Here is a 21,364-nt window from a genome sequence, read left to right as displayed (position 1 = left end):
GCGGATGAGAAGGTCGCGGCGCGGAAGGCGAAGCGCTCCGCGGAGAAGGCGCTCGAGGAGTCCAACCCGACGTCGATCGTGCGCGGCCAGCGCACTTGCGCAAACGCGGGCGCCAACGGTTTCGCGCCCGCGCACGGCGGGCGCGCATACGCGGCGACGACGCCTGCGGAGGCCGCCGCGCTCGCCGAGCAGCTCGGGGTAGACGGCGCACACGAGATCGACGAGATCGCCGACGTGGCCGCGGAGATGGACGCGGGCGACGCAAACGCGGCAGCGCTTGCAGCCGCACTTGCGGCGGAGGAGGCTCGCGGTCTCACCGACGCGCAAGCCGCGCGCGTGCGCGCGGTCCTCGCAGAGGACGACGACGCGCCGTGCCGCGCCGCACGCAAGCGCGCGCGCCGCCGCGAGGTCGCCGGGGATGGTGCGGCTGCGCCGCGGGAGAGTTGCGACCGCACGCACGACGACGACGACGATGACGACGACGACGACGATGAGCGTGTGCGTCCAACACCGCGCGTGCGGGCGCGGCCGTCGGCGGAGGCCGTCGCGGCCGCGCGCGCAGCCGCAGCCGCGCCGCTTGCGAGCGCGGGCGCTGTCGGCGCCGACGCGGCCTCCACGGCGGGCGGCACGGCGGGCGGCACTGTGTCCAACGTGATCGACGTGCAGTCGGAGAAGCCCCGAGCGTCGCCGGGCGAGGGCGCATCTGCAAAGAAGAAGGAGGGCGGAGCCAAGCCGGCAGGCGCTTCGGGCATCACCTCATACTTCAAGCGTGCCCCCCCGAGCGGGGCCAAGGCGCCGACGCCGAGGACGACTGTCAAGGGCGGCGCAGCCGACGACGCGGACGACGCGGGCGATGGCAACGCGGGGGACGCGGACGCGCGCGGCGCCGCGCGGCGCAAGATACGGCGCGTGCTGACGGACGCCGAACTCGGTGCGTCGGCGCTCTCCGCACAGCAGCTCGAGAAGCAGCGCCGCCGGCGCCTTGAGGCCGACGCCGAGGCCGCCTCGAAGGCCCGGGCCGAGGGCGACGGCGACGGCGGCGAGACGCTGCTCAACCCGCACGGCGCGGCCGCGGGCGACGCACCGTTGCGCATCGCAGCGCCGCTCGCTACCGCCCTCAAGCCGCATCAGCTCGAGGGGTGTCGTTTCCTCTTTGACAACATCGTCACGAGCCTCGGCGCGCTCGCGGCAGGCGACGGCGGGCTGGGCGCGGTGCTCGCGCATTCGATGGGGCTCGGCAAGTCGCTGCAGGTCGTCGCGCTGCTCCACACGCTCCTGCACGCGCCCGGTGGCGGAAGCTCCGCAGGCGGCGGTGGAGGCGCGGCCGGGCAGGTGCGCACGGCCGCGTCGGCGGGCGGTGCGTCAGCGCGCGCGGATGGGCGTTGGCGCGCGTTGCTCGTCGTGCCGGTGACGGTGCTCCCGAACTGGGAGACGGAGCTACGCAAATGGACGCCCGCGTGGGGCGATCGGCTGCGCGTCGCTTCGCTCGACGGGAAGCACGCGGCCTCGGCGAAGGACCGCGCGCAGCTCGTGCGTGCGTGGGCGCGCGGCGCGCACGCACGTGGTGCATCGGGGGGGAAAGAACAGCCTTGCGGGGCGATCAAGTGGGCGGGCGGTGGCGGCGACGTCGCGGCCGCGGCCGCGGCTGCGGCCGGCGCGGCCGGCGGCCAGGCGGCGGGCTGCTGTGCGAAGGCGCAGCTATTGCGCGACCTGCTCAGCCCCGGGCCCGACCTTGTCGTGTGCGACGAGGCGCACGTGCTCAAGAACGCGAACGCGGGCGCGACGAAGGTGCTCAAAGCGATGGCGACGCGGCGGCGGATCGCGCTTACCGGCACGCCGATGCAGAACTCGCTCCTCGAGTACTACGCGATGGTCGACTTCGTGCGCCCCGACTTCCTCGGCACGCCCGCCGAGTTTGCAAACCAGTACGCGAACCCGATCGCGCAGGGGCGCGCGCGAGACGCGACCAAGGGCGACGTGCGCCTCGGGCGGCGGCGTGCGCACGTGCTGCACAAGAAGCTCGCCGGCTTCGTGCACCGGCGCGACGCGTCCCTGCTGCAGGCGTCGCTCCCGCCCAAGCGCGAGGCTGTGATCCACGTGCGCCTCGGCGACCTGCAGCGCAGGATGTACCGGAGGCTGCTGCAGTGGCTCCAGAGCGCACGCGACACCGACGCGAGCGGCGGCGCGGGCGGGCTCTTCAAGGTCTTTCAGATCGGCAGGCGCGTCTGGGCGCACCCGAGCGTGCTGCCCATCGCCGTCGCAGAGGCCGAGGCGGAGGCTGCGCGCAAGGCTGACGGCGCGCCTCGCAAGCGCGGCCGCCCGCCCAAGTCCAAGCCGATGAGCCGCGCATCGGCGCCTGCGGCACGCGCGCCCGCGGCGGCCTCCACCGCGGCGCCGCCGCCCGAGGTGATCTGCTTGAGCGACGAGGATGGAGACGCGGCGCTGGACGGCGCGGGCGAGGGCAGCGTGGAGAGCCCCGAGGAGGCCGGCGCCGCGGCCAACGTCGAGACGGGTGGCGTCGACAGCTCGGGCACGGCGACGCGACTCGCGACGGACGAGGTCGTCGATGAGTCGGCGCTCGTGCGCGACGGACAGGCCGACGACGCGGTCGCCCCGCTGCTGCGGATGGTCGAGGCCGAGCACGAGGATGCGTCTGCGCTCGCGCTCTCGGGCAAGATGGTGCTAGCGCTCGGCATCGTCGAGCGCGCGGCCGCGCGCGGCGAACGTTCGCTCGTCTTCTCATCCTCGCTCGGCACGCTCGATTTCGTGGAGGGCTCGCTCCGCTCACGGCTCGGCTGGCGGCGCGACCGCGAGTACTTCGTCATCAAAGGCTCCTGCAACTTGCGCGCGCGTGCGCAGGCGATCGCGGCCTTCAACGGCGACCGGCAGGCGAGGGCAAAGTGCTTCCTGCTCTCCACCGGCGCGGGCGCTCTCGGCGTGAATTTGGTCGGCGCGAACCACGTCGTGCTGATGGACGTGTCGTTCAACCCGGCGGTGGACGCGCAGGTCTGCAGCCCTGAGGTTGCGGCAGCTCTCTTGCACCCCTTGAGTTTCGCCTTCTGCGCCGCCCACGCAGGCTGTGTGCCGCGCGTTCCGGTACGGGCAGACGCGTGCTGTGCACGTGTATCGACTCATCGCCGCGCAGACGATGGAGGCGAAGATCTACAAGCGGCAGGTGAGCAAGCTCGGGCTCGGGCGGACGGTCGTCGACGACGCCGCGACGGGGCGGCACTTCGATACCGCAGAGTTGGCCGACCTCCTCGACTTTGGCGACGACGGCGGCGGCGAGAGTGGCGCCGAGGATGATGGCGAGGGCGGCGCTGTCGGCGCTGGCGGCGGCGGCGGCGGCGGCGAGGAGCTCGACCCGAAGTCCATCCTCGCCGAGCTACTCGGCATGGGCACGGGCACGCCGCTCGACGCGACGCAGCCCGCCTTCTGGGTGCGAGAGCGCCACCTGCACGAGCCGCTCATGGAGGAGTGCGCGGAGGAGAAGCTCTCCCCTGCGGAGGCCGCGCTTGCGGAGTGGGAGGAGCAGACCGGCGCAGCCGCGGTGCGCCGCGTCGGCAAGTGGCAGCAGTACCGCACGAGCGCGGGTGGCGACGCGTGGGTCGACGTCGAGACACATACGCGCCACGACGCGATGCCCGAGGAGGTCGTGCGCGAGCTGCAGCAGCAGATGCAGCAGGCACAGCAGCAGGCACAGCAGCAGGCACAGCAGCAGGCACAGCAGCAGATGCAGCAGGCACAGCAGCAGGCACAGCAGCAGGCACAGCAGCAGGCACAGCAGCAGATGCAACAGCAGATGCGTCAGCAGATGCAGCAGGCACCAGAGAAGATGCAGCAGCCGCCGATCAGAATCATGGTTCCTTCCAACTTCGTACAGGGGCAGAGCCTTAAGATCAGCACAACATCTGGGCTAATGACAATCCCTGTGCCCAGTGGCACTGTCCTCACCCCCGGCCTCTCGCTCAACGTCCAGCTTCCCCCGGGCGTCCACTTCCTGCCGCCGGCGCCGCCATGAACACCACAGGCACAGCACTACGGAGGGCGAGCAAGTTTTGCTTGTTTGTGGCAGACAGGCGAAGATGCAGTCATCCAGCAGAGCCTGGGTGGTGTGCGTACGGTTTTAGCTGTCTCTCCGCGCACCTGCGCATATCTGAATCTGTGACCCAGGCACCCAGCACCCTCGTGTGTGCGAATTAGTTGACGCGAGGAGATCGAACAGGAAGTACAAGAGGGGTCTCCCGCATACTCTTGTATTTTTCAGATTTCAGTTTTTTCACCTACTGTGCGCTATATGTATGTCTCAAAGGCAAGCGCATCTTAGCATGTGTCTCTCAAGAGATACATCCGCATTCCAGCTCATCACACATCAGGATTTCCCCGCTTTGATATGCATCATATCATAGTTTTCGCTGGCCACGACCGTCGGGTAGGACGGGTCGGCCCGGAGTATCAGAGTAGCCGTCGTGGTCGCGGCGAGCAGCGCCGGCCACTCCGGCGCCGCGTCGGCAACATGGGAGCATGTCCACCGCCACTTCGCGGTCGCAGCGCTGTTGTCGCCTTAGGGGACCCCTAGGGTTCTGAGGGCCGGATTTTTTAAGACCTTTTAAGAAACGAGGAGGTTTGGGGGCTTAACTTGCCATTTAAGAGATTGCAGGCACGGGGGGTCCCTCTTTTAAGACCGTTTAAGAAAATCGGCCTCCCGGCACGCGTCGCTGGGTTCCGCGCCGTTTTCTCCAATACTGCCGTTGTTAGGCACAAACCCGCTCTGAAGACACATCTGTAAGTCTGGTGCACTGGCAGGAGCCATACTCGCATAGGGGACGCGTGCTAGCTGACTGTAGCCGGCTTCCCGGCCTCCGGCGTGTCTACCGGGAGCCTCCCGGACCATCGACCTCGGGAGCTCTCCCGCACCGTTTAAGCGTTTAAGACCGTTTAAGGAATCGGCGGCCCAGCAGCTCTTAAAACTTGCCATGGCAAGTTTTAAGCCGTTTAAGCCGCAGGCGCCCCAGGGCCCACCCTTTTAAGCCTAGGGGTCCCCTAAGGTTGTCGCCCAGAACGCCGCGATGTACCTCTTTTCGGGCAAAGCATCGAGCTGCATGTCGATTTCGACTTGACGGCAGCGCATGGAGGCATCACGTCTCCATGCGCCCGTCAAGTCGGAGCCAGTCTGCGGCGACCACAGCGCTCACCGCAGGGATCGGCGAGCTTTTCAGAGTCAAGCGATTGCGCGAAATCCCACAGTGGTGGATTTTGGTACGCACCGCACCCCCTACTTGAGCACTTGAGCACTGGATAGGGTCGATTCCGCATGGTACGGGACCCCTCGATCGTCTCGCCCTCCCTCCCTGGTGTGTTCATTGGGGGGGGGGGCATAGCAAACACGGTACAGGATCGAGGTGCACGCTGCAGAGGCAGTGTCATCCCCCCTCTCTCTCCCCGACGGCGATGGCGGTGTGACCGATCGAGCTACAAGAGGAACTTGTTCAGCGGGATCCGAGTTAGACCAGTGCACTACCTCACTGGGCCTGAGATCACCAGAACGCTTCTCGTCACCGTCCCCCTACTTACAATATACAAAGGCAAGCGCATCCCTTAGCATGTCTCTCAAAAGAGATACATCTCCGCGATCCAGCTCATCAGGATTTCCCCGCTTGCATCATATCATAGTTTTCGCTGGCCACGACCTCGACGTAAGATTCTAAGAAATAGAGATACAGTATTGGACTTTCAGCGACGACTTCACACACAACTCTTTATTGGGGTAGAGGGTTGTCAAGCGTTAACTTTTTGGGCCTAACAGTTGCACTATCGTGTTCCGGGTGCACCGGAGCCCACCCAAGGGGGCCCGGGAAGGGTCACGCTGGCGCTTAGACGGCCCCTCGCGGCGCCACGGCGGTACCTTCCGGTCCGCAGGTGTTACATAGCATAAACACCGTCCGTGCAGGGCTCCTAGGCCATCACTGGGTCCACAGTGGACGGACACACAGCCTCAGCCGGCCCGGCGGGCTCCCGACCAGAGCCCGTCCGGAGGCCACAAACGGACACTCTACCGAACTTTACGCCCCTAGACAATCCACCCCGACTAGCATACGGTGTCGTCCCGACCGCCCTGCGGCCCCAGCTACCAGCTGGCGCCGCTCGGCCCGGCTGGAGGCGCCTGGGGCGCCCAAAATCGCGGAGCCGGCGACGTCCTCCGGCCAGCAGCCGGATCGGGCGTCCGACCCGCCCCCTCGGCGACCCGAGATGGTCTCCCCGACCCCCGAGGCTTGGCGCACCGCGGGAGGGGGGCGGCCCAGCCACCCTGCACCGCCCAAGCCGCCCTCTGCAAGCCCAGGCGCGCCGTAGAGAGTGCCGACGCGATGTCGACGATTTTGGCCTGCGAGACGGGGGCGAGGAGCGGTGTGAGGGCGCCATGTGCCCGGGCGACGGGCTAAGGGTCCGCTACACGGGCCGCAGAGCTCACCAGCGCCGGCACGGTGGCGATGGTGCTGCTTGCGGCCGCCTTTGGCAGTACCTGACCGAGGGCTGACTCGCGACGGCGACGGGGCGGCGAGCCGGGTGGCGGGGTGCGGGGAGGAAGGAGGGGACGCGCCGCGAGAGGGGGGGAGGGGCGCTCTCACGTCTGGCTGGCCCGCCCCGGCCCCCACGGGGTCGGGATGGTCGGTGGTGGTACTCTAGGCGGCCGTTCCGGGTCGCCAGACCGGTCCTGCGGCGGAGTCGGAGTGTGAGGGGCAGGGGCACGGCCGTGCGGCGGAGGGGACGCGCATCGCGCAGCTCGCAGCAGCCCGAGAGGGCCCGAGCCCGGCCAGGGAGTTACCCACCGCTCAGGCGGAAGAGATTGCGTCGCTGAGGCTGCGCTCTGCGGCCATTTTGTACGCCCGAGATGCACGCCTGACCCGGGAGGGGGAGGGGTGGTCAGAGAGACGCGGCGGGCCGGGGAGAGAGGGGACGCGCGCGCCTTCGAATACTCACTCGTGGCGCCGGCCGGCTCGCAGGGGCCGCCAGCGCCGCTACGGAGGCGCTGCCCGCCGGGAAGGTGCTCGGGAGGGGCGCTGGTCACTCCTTGGCGGCGCCTGCGGCCGGAGGGACGTGGGCTTGGGCCGTGTGAGCAGCGCGGGCGAGAGAGGGACGGCGCGCGGCTCCCAAACGAGCCGCACGGGCTTCGTCTGGGCCGCCGAGGCCACCTCCTTGGTCGCGGCGGCGGGCGTGATGGCGAGGTGGGCCGAGGCAAGCGTTGAACGTGCCGCCATGCGCCCCTGAGGAGGGACGCGTGCGTGGGGTGCCACGGGCGGGGGGGGAGCGGTGAGAGGAGAGCGGTGGTCACCCCCACGAGGGGTGCGTGGACGCCGCCTGACCCCCAAGCCCGCCGCTGGCGGTGTGGGGGCGGCACGGCGGTCGAGCGCGCTGGTCGGGCGGGCCGTCTGTGTCGCCCAAGCGGTGCTCTGCCGGCCGGTGGACGCGCCCGAGAGTGGCCCGAGAGGGCTCAAATTACGGGGCCGCTCCCCGGCCGTCCCGGGCGCCTGTCACGCGGGCCGATGGCCCAGCCGTCCTGTGAGTGGCTGGAGCAAAGGGGGGAGAGCTCAGGAGGGCGACGGGGCAGGGAAGGGGGCGGTGATGCGGTGCGGCGGGGTCTACTCGGCGGCGTGTAGAGAGGAGGTGCTAAAAGGCGACTATAAAGAGGCGTCTACGGGTGATATGGTGCGCCACGACGGCGGGAGAGCTCTCTCCCGCCGCCCCGCGGGCCGCCCCGAGGGGCCTTGCAGCCTCACGCGCTCAGGCGCCGCTGTCGCGGGCAGAAGCGCCGCAGTGAAGGTGTGTCGGCCCATCTACAGGGAGCCGAACCGGTCGGGTAGGGGAGGCAAGCGCGAGCGGGTGGAGGGCAGTCTCGACCCGCCTACGGCGTTGTGGTGAGGGTGGGTATGTGGGCGACCTTCCATTGAGTCAGGAGCGTCGCCGCGCGCCGCCATCGCCCGCCGTGTGCCTCTCTGCCGGTGAGCGCGCGACGCAGGCACCTATCGTCAGAGGGGGGGGAGGGTGAAGCGCGAGCGTTTCGTGGACCTAGGAGCCGCGGCAGGCGGCATGTAGCCCACTGATAGCCCCGACCCAGGCCTCGTAGCTTCAGGTCCCGCGCGCCGGGTCGTAGTATCGGCTCTGAGACGAGGGTTTGGGCTCCGCGATGGGCAGCGGCGACTAGAGCCTTGCCCAAGTTGGTCCACTTGCTCTAGCTGCGATCCATTTCGCGCGTGGAGTTTTGCCGAACTATGGTGTGCATAGGCTGCTGGTGTGGGGCGACCGGGTCTCACAGTGGGGCATTGCGCGTGGGGCAGAGGCCAGAAGCCCTGCGTGTCGACCAGCGAGTCGGGGTGCATCGGCTGCCGGCGTGTGTGTACGATCGAGGATGACGCTACGAGGGTCGCCCCCCCTGGCTGACAGCCCTGACGCCCTTCACTTCGCCGAAGCCGGGAGTGGCATATGCGCTGCGTCACGCTCACGAACAGCCGTGCGCAAGTGGCGATGAGCGAGGCTATGAGTGCAACGCGCTGAGGCGGAGCTGACTTTGCTCGATTTTTAGCAAAACGGCCCCAGACCCTTGGGGACACCTCTCGGGTGGGCTCGGGTGCACCCGGTTGAGGCTGAAATCCTCAACGTTGTTCAAGTGTTCTCCCCAGCCCAAGCTGTTACTGTTTGTTACTGTTGTTACTGTTGTTCAGTGGTCAGCAAGCAGAAAATGCCAAAAAGGGATAAAAAACCCGGGTAAATCCGGTAAACCCCGCGAAAAAATACCCCTGGGGTTTCCCGGGGGTATCGATTTTCGGGTATTACCCGCACTGGACGCTGGAGATCGTCGTGGGTCACTGCCAGGCCTTCCTTATTGTTGTTCAGCCGGCCTAACGTCAGCTACTGTTGTTGGGGAGCCCCACTGTTGTTCTGTTGTTACTGTTAACTCACTAGAGCAACACGACTGTTCAGCTCTTAACGTTTGACAACCCTACTTTGGGGCCTCGGGCTGCGCTCCTGGCCCTCCGCGCGGGCCCTCCCTCCGAGTCGTGTGCCTCTCTCGCCTAGATCGATCTAGCTCGTCTACGTGTCAATATGTACGGTGGGGCGGAAACGTCGCAAGACGCACCCCACCGTTCGGTTAGAATGGTCCGACCGAGGCGCCAGCCTGGCCGATCTGCGGCCTGCCGCGGCCCTTGCCCCCCACCGCGTTGCGCTTGCCCTCGCGCCTTTGCTGCTTCTCTCTCGAGCGCGCGTCGTCGTCGCAGAAGAAGACCTTTGGCGTGCCGGTCCGCGAGCCTCGCCCGCCGAGCTTGTACCCGTACGTCGCGAGCTGCTCTTGGTAGCCTGCCGCGCGCGGCCCGCCGTAGCCTTCTCCGGCGGCCAAGGCTTGCGGCGCAGGTTCGTGCTCCATCAGCACCTGCTCGCGCCGCCACAGGCGTGAGAAGGCGGTGGGGGAGGAGGCTGCGCGCGCCTCTCTGCGCGGTGCGAGGAGGGCGCGCCGTCAACTTGGATCCCGCCAGCTCGATGCCGGTGAGGCTGACCGCCGCGACCGCCTCCTCACGCGTCTCGAAGGTGATGCTGGCCGCGGAGGGAGGAAGCATCTCGACCGTCCGCGGCGGCCGCGTCCCTGTGAAGAGCTCGAGCAGCTGGTCGTCCCTCGTATCGTGCGAGAGGTTAGTCACGCGGACGCGGCAGGAAGGCTGCACGCTATTTCGCGCCAAGGCGCGCGCCGCTTTGTCCTCCTCCTCCTCCTCCTCCTCGCCAAACGCATACGCCGAGAGATCCTTGTCGTCGTCGTCGTCATCTTCGTCCTCGTCGAGCAGCTCAGAGGACGACGGCACAGCAGCGGGGACCTCAACGGCCGGAGGCTCCGCCGCCCTTGGCGGGGGAGGGACGTCGTCGTCGTCGTCGAGCGCTCTCTGCCACGCCGGCTTCTCCTTTGGCTCGGCCTTGCGCTTTCGAGCGTTGAACATGAATGCCGCGCAGCCAGGCCAGCGCGTTGGTTAGCCCACACGCAAAAAAGAATTTTGTGGCCGGGTGGGTGGGTGGGCGGGTGGGTGCGGAAAAAAAGAACTTTCCGCCATCGTTCGTTGCGTACCGACTACCGTCACACACACTCGAACACACACACACACACACACACACACACACACACACACACACAGAGAGAGAGAGAGAGAGAGAGAGAGAGAGAGAGAGAGAGAGAGAGAGAGTACTCAGCGACACGTGACAGACATGCGGGGCGGCTACAACATGGACGGTATGCCGTCCTTAATCGGGAAGCGCTTCCCTGTCTCTGGGCAGACGAGCGTACCGTCGATCACCTCCACCTGCACGTGAGGAGGGCGTCCGCCATGAGACGGGCGATGGGACGGGTGGGGCGGCGAAGGGATGGCCGTGCGGCGCGACGCGCCTCCATGAGCACGTGGTGCAGCGCGCGCAGAAACTCCTCGTTGCTCTCGTACGAGTCGGGCACCGCTGGCGGCAGCGTGCCGTCCATCCCCAGCCCCGCCAGCGTCTGCAGCAGCGCGCCGTACTCCACCTGCGTGACGGGCTCGGTGCCTGTAGCGATGGGAATGCGGAGCGCGCGCGCCGTGCCACGTGGCGCACACCTTTTGCACCATCCGTGCGGTGAACTCGGAGCGGAACTCCGACTCGACCGTCTCCATCTTCTCCACCTCGATGGCGAGCGGGAACCCGTTCTTGGTGCCGGGCGCCATCAGCATGTTGTGCGTGAGCAGCTGCGGGGTGCGGCAAGGGGGCGGTCGGCGCGATGGGCGGGGAAGGCCGGGATCGTGCCGCTTGCGCCTTCATGTCGCTTTGCCACAAGAAATTGGTGACGGCTCCTGCTCCCCGGGGTCGGACCCCTGCCTTGGCGGCACAGAGGGTTTGACTCTGACTCTGTGCCGCCTCTATGGCCTCTCTTGGCTGCTTTTGGCCTCAGAGGGTCCACCCTGGCTGATGGTCCGTCTTGGCGCGGCACAGAGGGCAGCTTTGACCTCAGAGGGTGGCCCCCCCTCACGGCAGAGGCGAGAGCCCCGGGCGGAGGCGGAGCTGCCTAGCCCTCCACGAACGGCGCTGACCAGTGAGGGCGGGGAGGGGCGGGGTAGTAAAACATTACGACTTTTCACACGACCATCCATGACTAAGCACTAAGGCGCTACTCTATACGCTCGCGCTTACTGCTGCAGGCTCGCCCACAGCGCCTGCGCCGTGCCCTGCGCGTGAACCAGCTTCGCACACGGCCCGGCCCCGTCAACTTGAGGATGTGCTTGGAGCGGCCGCCCGACAATGTCGTTGACCCGGACTCTGATGCGCATCTTGGGTGCCTCGCCACAGCTGGGGCGCCTCGCGCAGAGTAGCTGGAGAGACAGTTCCGTCAACTCTCGCAGAAATTCTTTTTCTGTGGTTGTGGGAGAGAGACTTGAAATGCCTGAAAACCCCTCTCGTCTGAGGAGCGGCCTCGCGGGGCTTGCCTTGGCGTCTCAGAGGGTCCCCGTAGCCTCAGAGGCTGCGCCGAGAGAGGCTGGCTTGGCGGCACAGGCCTTCAGAGGGTCGGCCCAGGCACCCTCTGAGCCGCTCGTGGATGGCCTCTCTTGGCACAGAGGGTACCCTCTGAGACGAGCAGATCTGGGCCCGCTTGCCTCACACCCCCCCCCCCTCTGACACAACCCCCTAGTCTCCCCGCACCCCGAACGCGCGCGCAGCGGACAGGAATCCCTGAATGTCGTGTGGGTGTAGTTTAGCACCACATGCTCTACTAAGTACAAGTAGCTCGTCCATCCAGCTAGTTAGTGTCATCCACCACCGGGCTGTGAAAATTCAGCTTGAAGAGAGCTGAGAGGGATAACCCCGACCGGGAAGGGCCCAGACCCCCAGAGAGCAGAGTGCAGAGACCGCTACCGCTACCCTACCTACCCCGTCATGTGAGGTACGCCCAAGCACGGAGCGCTTTTAGCCGGCAGGATGGAAAGAACGGGCGGACTGGGGCCGTGGCGCGTCCATTGGATGCTGCTCTCTGTGCACTCTGGCAGCGTGGCCGACTAACAAAAAAGAATTCAGGTCGCGCCACGCAACGTAAAATTAAAAAGAACTCGATCGCCCTCAGAACACAGAAGAGGGGGAACACAACAGTCCCAAAAACTTTCCCAAACTCAACAAAGCCAATGCCACGCACGTACAAAAGACGAGATGCTGTATTCGGACCCCCTCCTCTCTCGCCGCGTACGTACTGCCTCGCTCGGACCGCTTTCACCTTGCTCCTTCGCAGGAGTACACTGTTCCCGGGCATTCACACTATATTCCTCTGAGATAATATTATATTTCGCCGCCACCGCGGCGCGCGCGCTTTATCCGCGCGCTTTATCCGCGCGCTATATTAGTAGAGCCAAACTTGTGTTCTTGTTTTGGATCAAACTTGTTACAGCTCAGCGAACGCGATGCGGCCCCTGCCTAGCCTCCTGCTCCTATGCGCGAGCTATGGCGTGACCGCTATCGAGTATGACTTCTCTACCGGGAAGAACGGCCTCGACTACTGCATCGCCGAGGCCGACACCACCAGCGACATGACAGCGTCGACCACCATGGCACCTCCACCATGGACAAGCCTTGCACCATGTATGTCAGCCACCACCTGGGCGCCTGGCGTGTGCGAGCACAACCCCAATCGAGCCGAAGGATCTGAACAATGGGTCCAGTCGGTCTCGTCGAGCACGTTCGAGCCCGCCATTTGCATCGACAATTCATTTCTCAAAGATTTATCGATAAATTGGCAACTTGGGTCAGAACACCTTGAGGACATGTGTGCCTCCACTCACACTACCTCCCAGGCGATGGAGCACGCGCTACAGTCGGCTCCTGAGGCCTTATCCACCCACTGCGGCCAATCTGAATTTTTGGCCCTCCGCAGCCCCGCGATACAGGTGCACTCATGGCCCAATACGATGGCGCTACAATTCACGAGGCACGGGACTCTTGCTGCGACAACCCAGCCCCATAGGAAGCCTGCGACACACATGCCGCCGCCACCTTTGCTGGATTACTCAATGCTGCCCATTCTTCTGGGTCAATGCGACGGGAACGGCTTCCTTTGCCTCCAAAATGTTTCACCGTGGAACGCTACATTTGACCCTACACCTTGGCAGAAAGTCCTTCCCCGGGACCACTCGGACACGCCGAGTGCAGGAGAGGCATTGCACCATGAGACCTTGAGCAGTGGGACAGAGGTAGTGCCCTTCAACAATGGGACATGTGGTATCATCTGGCCACTCCATGGAACCACCGATGCTGCGAAAGCCCTTTGCCTTGATCACTTTCGGCGACGCGGCAAGCGCGATTGGGTCAAATACGAGCTCCATTGGAACTATATGTTCTCAAACAAGAATTGCGCTCGGGTACAGTCCACATGGATGGGAATGATCTGGCCATTTTTTCTTTGCTTTGCTCTCGTTGGGTTCCTTTTCCTTGCGTACTCCCTGCTGACAAGTGCACTGACAATTGGCGACCTGTTTGCTTACCAGACCATGAGCAGCCTTATGATTGTCAAAGCGTGGTACGGATTGCGACACTATGGTGCAAATACCAAGCTACTGATCATCAACCTGGGTATTCAAATCAAGTGGGTCTTTGACTGGTATTTTTGCCTTGCGCCAGCTGCACTTGCGATATGCGGCATCATCCTGCTCGTTGCTTGGGGCTTTGCAATCTACGATTTCGTGCGATCCCTCCTATACTTCGCCAGGTATGCATGCCTCGTCGCCTTTGAGGTCATCACCAGCACTACTGTCAAAACTGTTTGCTTCATTTGGACACCTATTACCACCACCATCTCCTTTGGGTGCCCGTATGCAATCGTTTGCGTCAGCATCTATCGCGACTTCCTTCGGAGGTTTCTCAACTTCGTCAGTCCAGTCGTGAGGGAGCACTATGCCGAGCTAACTCCTTTGTCCGATGTTTGCGAACCGATCGACACTGGCCGCCGAAAGCCGTTGCCCTCCTCGCTTTGCCCCCAATGCCTCCATGGACTTGTCGAGTGCTTCCATTGCACCTACCATGGCATGGCAGAAAATCCATGGGTGTGCGGGAACGCCCTTCGACCCAATGCCAACGAGAGGTCTATGCCGTGGAAATTCTGGATGTGTCGTAACCTCCATTTGGCGTTTTCTTTGTACGACGATGCTCTTGCCGCCATTTATGCTCGGCTTCTCCACCTTCACGTTTGGGCCACTCTCCGTTGCCTGCAGTATCGTAGTGGTGAATACATCGTCATTTACGTGTGCAATTTTGGTTTGATCATGACACGCAAGGCCCTATACTACTTTATTGGCTTTGCTACCATTTGGCAAATCGTGTACATGCTAACCAATAGCATCGCAGTTGCTGCCGACCCGCAGGAGACCACCCCTGCCTTTGATGGCCAGCGTGACTCTTTCGTTGGTTGGTATATGCTCTTTACCGGGTACGTCGCGTGGAAGGCTACCGACGCCTACACTATCGCCGATGGTTCCGAAACGAAGCCTGAACCGCCCGCAGGAGAAGAACCAGTCATATCTGCGCCAAACATCAGCAGGGAAGGGGCAGTCACCAATCAGGCAACCATCACCGCTGAGACTCGGGCTCGTGACGCTTGGCGCAAACGAACCAAGAAAGTTGAGAATTGGGAAGAACGCAACCGCACGACTCGCCTATGGAAGAGGGGCTCGAACTGTCCGCCGACGATCAGCCCGCCGTTGGATCTGTTGAATACGACGAGATGTCCGAATTCCGCACCGCCTACATGGCCATCGTCGGCGGACTACTGTGGCTTGCCAATATGACGCGCGTCGACATTGCTTATTCCGCGTCTCAGCTTGCTCGGTTTATGACGAACCCTGGCCCGTCGCATTTTAAAGCCGCCATCCGGGTACTTATCTACGTGCGCGACACAGCTGACCGCGCCCTCGTCATGCAGCCGAATTCCAACCGCAACCTTGAGAGCTACGTCGATTCAAACTGGGCCACGAAGTACTCTTGCTCCGGTGGCATGTTCTTCTTCTACGGATGTCTCTTCCACTGGTTCTCCAAAATGCAGCGATCCGTCACGCTGTCTAGTGCTGAGGCAGAGTTCTTCGGCGCCATGCTAGCCGCCAAGGAGGTGATTTTCATCCGTGAGCTACTGATCGACCTTGGATTTTCCATCGACGGCGCCAGCGTCATCAACTGCGACAGCAAGTCCGCCGTCGGCATGGCCTTCGATCCCGTTGCCTTCAAGAAGACCAAGCACATCTTGCGCGCCGCCGAGTTTCTTCGCGATCTCGTCAGCCGTGGCGTTATCTCTGTCGAACACCTCCCCGGCGTCGTGATGCTCGCCGACCTACTCACGAAGGCTGCCTCGCGGGCCATCTTTACTGGCCTGATCAAGCAGCTCGACGACTTTCATGCCCTTTGAATTTATTTGTCCCTCGCGCCCCGCACTCGGGCCAGGAGGGGCTGTTCCCGGGCATTCACACTATATTCCTCTGAGATAATATTATATTTCGCCGCCACCGCGGCGCGCGCGCTTTATCCGCGCGCTTTATCCGCGCGCTATATTAGTAGAGCCAAACTTGTGTTCTTGTTTTGGATCAAACTTGTTACAGCTCAGCGAACGCGATGCGGCCCCTGCCTAGCCTCCTGCTCCTATGCGCGAGCTATGGCGTGACCGCTATCGAGTATACACAGCCGTACGCACCGCACATGCACGTGCGGATTCACGAGCGGCGCGCCGCCTCGCGCTCCGCGAGCACGCGGCCGGTGGCTTTGAGGCCGTACATGTGGACAGGCGGCGGGTTCAAGCCCGGGTGGAAGCCGTGGCGGTCGTGGGCGTCACGCGAGGGTTGGTACCCGGTGAGGGCGGTGTGGCCGTCCGTGGACCACGCGTCGTCGCTCGAGGCGTACCTGTTGACAGAGCGTGTGCTCAGGGGCCCCGAGGGCCCGACGCCTGCGCGCGGGGCGTGGCGGGCCGCACGGCGTCGGCGGGAGCGTGTACGGCAGCGGCACGAGGGTCGCGCTCTCCTCGCCCACCAGCGGCGCGGCCGAAGTGGCGACGAGGGACTGCCGCCCTGCCGGCTGCAGGGAGGGCAGAACGAGCACGCCGAGCTCGTAGGACTTGATGTAGAGCTGCGTGCCGCCCTTCTCGAGCTTGCCCCAGGCGGCCTGGGCGCGGGCGAGGCCGGCGGGGTCGGGAGGGGGCGGGGCGTGCGGAGTGGGTTGCTGGCACGGCTCGAGCCGCGCCTGCGAGAGGTTGCTCGAGGTCAGCATCGCCCAGCCGAGCCGCCCCTCGTCGGTGTACAGCGCGTAGCTCTTGATGTGGGGCACGGCGGCGGCGCGCCCGCTCGGGCCGCCGTCCCAGCCGCAGAGCCGCGCGAACGCAGAGGCGCCCGACAGCTGTTGCAGCACGCTCCGCAGCTTCGCGGCGTTGGCCGTTTGGCAGGGGATGGACGCGCCCGCGACCCACCCCTCGAGCGAGGCGCCGACCTGCGCCCGGGTCGGGTAGACGACGCGCAGGCGCGGCATCACGGCGGAGCCGCCGCAGAGCGACGCGACGAGCTCGCGCAGCCACCTGACAGCGCGGCGGTGTCTTGGAATGGCATGCTGGCTCGGGCCGCACACGAGCCCGCTATGCACTCGAGCACTAGCACAGACAAGCCCGGCCTCCGGCAGGCTCGTCGTGCATGCCAGTGTGCTGCACCATCTCTCCCCAGAAATCTCCCCAGATCTCCCCTCTCTCCCATTTTGCAGGGTTGGGCCCGCCGCAGGGGGCTCGCAGCGGTCGGCCGGCCCGTCGACACGGACACGCCGGACGCGGCTGCGAAGGCGGTGGCCGCCGCGACAAGTGCTGAACTACGCTGTGTGGCGCGCACGTGTCGTTCTTTCCGACCGACGAGAGCGACGAGAACTGGAGCGCGAGGACTGGGTCGTCGAGGGGGACGGCGAGGCCCTCGGCGGCGAGCAGCCCCCTCACGCGCCTGTTTTGGAAGGTCCCGAGGGGTGTCCGGTCGGGGCGCCCAAGGCAGGCGGGCGGAGCGGCGGCCGTCTCGCGCGCATGTGGCCCCACTTTTGGATGTGCTCGCCAGTGTGCCTGCCGGCGGTTGCTCCGGACGTGCCGGGCACCGACGCCACCAGCCGCGCGCGCGCGCCGCTGTAGTCGTAGAGCGAAAGCCAGCTGCAGGGGAGGGGGAGGGGGGGCAAAGGGTGCCGACGTGGTGGTAAGACGGGGGAGGGGGCCGGGAGAGGAGGCAGCTGAAGAGGAGCGAGCCAGTGGAAGCGAGAGGGCGAGAAGCGCGAGGAGAGGGTCGGAGAGGGAGAGGGAGAGGGAGAGGGAGAGGGAGAGGGAGAGGGAGAGGGAGAGGGAGAGGGAGAGGAGACAACCACCTCACGTCGAGCGCCCGCCAGCGCGGCGGAGCGCCGTCTTGGTCCGAGCTCGACCAGCTGCCCGGCTTGTCGGCGCCGATCGCGCGCACTGCCTCGTAGTACTCGAGAAGGTCGAGGCCGAACGTCCCTGCCGCCGGACGTGGCGGCGGGGCGTCGAGCCGCGGGAAGCTGCCTGACCAGACCCCGTTCGTCTTGTTGTGCCAGTCCTGCAGGGTAGTCGCCAGAAGGGCTCAATACCAAGACACCTCGTCAGAACAACCCGAGGGCGGTGGTGATGGCGGCGGTGGCGGCGGCGGCGGCGGTGGCGGCGGCGTGGGAGATGGCGAGGGGGGAGGTGGCTAGGGGCTACCCGTGCGACCGAAAAGATGAAGTTGGCCGTGACCACGTGCACGGAGAGCCGCGAGGGGCGGACCACGACGATGCACTTTGAGTGCATCGTCCCAAACTGCTCTGTGGGCGGCTCAAAGCACTCCACTGCAGCGGGCATCGTGGTGGCCGCAACGCTGCGAGGCGGTCGGCCGTCGCCGTGGAAAACCTTGACGAGGCCGCCCGAAGCGACAAAGGAGCCGAGGGCCGGGCACGTCTCGAAGACGAAGTCGAGGTCGAAAAGAAAGTTGTGGAGGTGCAGCTGCGTCGCGCCCTCCAGCTCGCCAGCGGAGAGCAGCTCGTCCAGGCTCACTGAGTCGGTGTTCACACTGCTCGGCAGGACGCGGGACCACTGCTCGCCGAGCCGATTCAGGCGCCAGGCGAGGGGCGGGCCAGAGGCAGCCGGCGAGACGCCGCCGCCGCTGCCGCCGTCGGCGTCGGCGGTGGCGCTCGGCGCTGCCGGCGTCAGGCGTGGCCGCTTGCCCTCTTGAGCGCCGCCGTTTTCGCGCTTCACTGCACGGCTCCGGCCCGGGTTGTCGACCCTTTCTTGCCGCATCGGCACTCCGCTGGTGTCGACTCGAACTTGCCGCTCGGCATCAATCCTCACCACTCCGCCTCCCGTGGCCCAGGCCTGCTCGAGCGCAGAAGCCTGGTTGGGTGCGAATGCTGTCCAGGCGTCCCTGCCGGACTGCCACAGCCAGCGTGACGCGGGCTCCTGGTTGTTGTCGTGCGCCCACATCGATGAACCGCGTTTGAGGTCAGCGACCGGTGCCAATTGAACTGTATCGTCGTCGTCGTCTCTAGCCAGTCACTCTAACTCTCAGAGATGGGCTAAAGAGGATCCGGAGCGCGGTAAGACTCTGGGGCTCTCTCCGAAGGGAGCGTAGCGTACGCGGAGGGAGCTCAGAGTTACCCCGTTCTCTGGAACCTCTTGGAGCAAGAGGAACTCGCAAGAGACGAATGCGATTCGATCGGGCGGTAGATGAGGGATGGTGGTGGGTCGCTTGAGAACTGGTCGATTGGCGTCTGTCTGAGCAGGAGCCGACGCTAGTCGGGAGCTGTGTCAGGAGCCTCGTGGCGCTCGGAGGTCCCGCGCACAAAGCGGCGGGCAGCGGCGGGCGCGGGGGTAAGGGTTCCCGCCCGCTAGGCGCTGCCCTCTGCGCCGAGGCTCGACCCGCTTCTCCTCAGTTCACTAGCACAAACTGAAGTTTGTTTATCATGAACTGTATCGTCGTCGTCGTCTCTAGCCAGTCACTCTAACTCTCAGAGATGGGCTAAAGAGGATCCGGAGCGCGGTAAGACTCTGGGGCTCTCTCCGAAGGGAGCGTAGCGTACGCGGAGGGAGCTCAGAGTTACCCAAATCACCGGAGCGAGGGAAGGAGCGATCCCGGGGTGAGCGACTCCGAAGCGTAGCGCAGCGCGTGAAGGATCCCCAAATTGAGTGAGTGACGGTCCTATTCGGTCTCGCCCTCCGAGCTCGGGGATGGGGCGGCTCAGTGCGCGAAGCGGCACTGGTCTCCCTGCCTGCAATAGCCGGCAGCGAAGAAGCGGCACCGGGGGACTCCGGTCTGCTCGCTCGTGGAGTCGTCGCGAGCGCTGTCGGTGTCGCAGTCGCCCGACTCGGAGTCGTCAGGCTGGCTGCCGGACTGGTCGTAGCCGTCCTCGGCGTCGGAGCCGCCGCCGTCGGACGGCCCCTCGTCGCGCGGGCACGCCTTGGAGGAGAGGTGCTCGAGGTGTGCTCGTTGGATCAGCCCCTCGCACCCCTCGAGGGCGCCTTTGAAAGAGGGCGGGCGGTGGAGAATCCCTCGGATGAACTCCCCAACCTCTTGGTCGTAGTCCCCGAGGGCGCGCTCGACGATGGCGGCGATGCCGCCGAGGCTGGCAGTTGTGGGCGGGGAGGGTTGCGATCAGTGAGAGCTAGCGCCGCCTTGCGATCAGTGAGGGCTAGCGCCGCCGCGTCGCGACCGTTTGTGTAGTAAGTTGGCGCTACGAGCTAGCACGGACGCGGGGCAGCTCACTTGAGAGGAATGACGGCGGATGCGCCGTCTTTTGGCCGAGGGCGTCGAGGCTGGTGAGCATCTTGGAGGTGAGGGGGGACGACAGGGGTGCACACCTCCGAGGTCGAAAGTTTTGAGAGAGAGGCGCTGTTCACGCAAAAAACACAACCCCGGACCCAAGACGCACAAGCACAGACAGTCGAGAAGGGAGAAACAGCAACGACAGTCAGAAATCAGCGCTGGGTCCCAGGAAGGCGAATGCGATGACGGCCTCTAGTGTGAGCTCTAGCTATACTCGAGTAGTGAGAGCTCACACCGAGGTTGATGAGAAAGAAAACAGAAATAAGAGTCGCTCTTCATACGACCTTCTGAAATTAGGTGCCCTGTAGGCTTGGCTGCAAAGGGGATTTTTGTTGTGCCGACTTCGATCTTCGTGTGTGCTCCGCTTCTGAGAGAGAGATTTTGAGACATGAGAGAGAGAGAGAGAGAGAGAGAGAGAGAGAGAGAGAGAGAGAGAGAGAGAGCCGAGATAGAAAGAGAGAGATTTTGAGTGAGACGGTTTAGAGAGAGAGAGAGAGAGAGAGAGAGAGAGAGAGAGAGAGAGAGAGAGAGAGAGAGAGAGAGAGAGAGAGAGAGAGAGAGAGGGAGGGAGGGAGTACATTTCTTTCTAATTTTATTTCGCCTCGAGCTGTGCTTAAAAGTTAAATCTCTCTTCAACCTCCAATCCCCGTCCTTGCTTGCGTCCCCCCATGCCGGTGTGTCCAGTCGCTGGCCAGCCTCTTCTAAACCAACACTCCCGTTTCCCAAGAAAAGAAAAGTCCGAGCCTTCCTCGATTTCCGCGAGCGGCGTCTCACAAAAAGCCTAGCCGTCCCGGCGCAAGAAAAGCCTTGCCGCCGAGCTGTCATTCCTTCTGCAGGCCGCGTGCAGCGACGCGCGAGTCCTGGCGGCGCAGCCGCCCCGCCGTGCGGACCATGGCCAACCAGCCCGTCGACGCGCCCGACGACGTGACCTCAGCCGGTAAGTGTCGAGAGCGCCCCCCGGCCAAAAGTCGACGATCCTCGCTCGCCGCCTCGCCCCTTCCGGCGGCGCGGCGGCGCCCGCGACGGGCGGCTCGCCCCACGGCGCACCCCGCCGCCGTAGGTACTCGAGGTGCTCGCCCTCCAACGACGCCGCGGGGGCGGAGGGCCGCGACCCGCTGGGCCGGCTGCCGCCCCCGCGCCTGCCGCCCCCGCGCCGCCCCTGCGCCGCCGTCGGCGGCGTCCAGCGCAAGCGCCGCCGCCGCGTCGCGCGCCGCGCGGGCAGCCTCGACGGACCAGAAGCCGTGCTCGTCGTACCCGGCGTCCCACACGCCCAGCGAAGGGCTGAGTGCCGTCGCGAGACCTCGGCACGCCTGCGCACGCCTGCGCACGCGGCAGAGCGACAGCAGCACCACCCTCGTCGGGCGCCCACGAAGCGTACTCGCGGGTCGCCGCTCCGTCGACCGAAGGCCGAGACACTTGCTCCGACGCCACCCCGCCCCCGGCCCGCCGGGTCGGCACCGATATCTCGGAGGACGACCTAAGGAAGAGCGTGGCGGCGCGTCCCCGGGGGACGGCGCGCTCGT

At 65.1% G+C, this 21,364-nt stretch overlaps 3 protein-coding genes across 3 annotated transcripts; 1 reads left to right on the top strand and 2 right to left on the bottom strand.

The window, feature by feature from the left end:
• Positions 1 to 1,731: 1,731 nt before the first annotated feature.
• Positions 1,732 to 2,130, top strand: EMIHUDRAFT_46258 (hypothetical protein; the record flags this gene model as incomplete). The annotated part of the gene is made up of 1 exon (XM_005773573.1): positions 1,732 to 2,130. A coding segment is annotated over one exon (399 nt), but the record flags the coding sequence as incomplete, so codon positions are not given.
• Positions 2,131 to 10,253: 8,123 nt separating this feature from the next.
• EMIHUDRAFT_75022 (hypothetical protein) lies at positions 10,254 to 10,751 on the bottom strand (the record flags this gene model as incomplete). Its single annotated transcript, XM_005773572.1, has 3 exons — positions 10,254 to 10,337; positions 10,433 to 10,561; positions 10,620 to 10,751. Coding segments are annotated over 3 exons (345 nt in total), but the record flags the coding sequence as incomplete, so codon positions are not given.
• A 4,866-nt stretch (positions 10,752 to 15,617) lies between these two features.
• Positions 15,618 to 19,842, bottom strand: EMIHUDRAFT_241529 (hypothetical protein; the record flags this gene model as incomplete). Its single annotated transcript, XM_005773571.1, has 11 exons — positions 15,618 to 15,663; positions 15,739 to 15,921; positions 15,992 to 16,143; positions 16,501 to 16,585; positions 16,887 to 16,991; positions 17,081 to 17,164; positions 17,398 to 17,603; positions 17,747 to 18,115; positions 18,347 to 18,563; positions 19,318 to 19,537; positions 19,782 to 19,842. 11 exons carry the CDS (start codon positions 19,840 to 19,842, stop codon positions 15,618 to 15,620), a joined length of 1,728 nt encoding a protein of 575 aa, XP_005773628.1.
• Between the last annotated feature and the right edge of the window lie 1,522 nt (positions 19,843 to 21,364).

The sequence above is a fragment of the Emiliania huxleyi genome, assembly GCF_000372725.1.
Source record: "Emiliania huxleyi CCMP1516 unplaced genomic scaffold EMIHUscaffold_334, whole genome shotgun sequence".
In the NCBI taxonomy this organism is placed as follows: domain Eukaryota; phylum Haptophyta; order Isochrysidales; family Noelaerhabdaceae; genus Emiliania; species Emiliania huxleyi.
The sequence above is the reverse complement of the archived record's forward strand: the minus strand, read 5'-3'. Positions and strand labels throughout refer to the sequence as shown.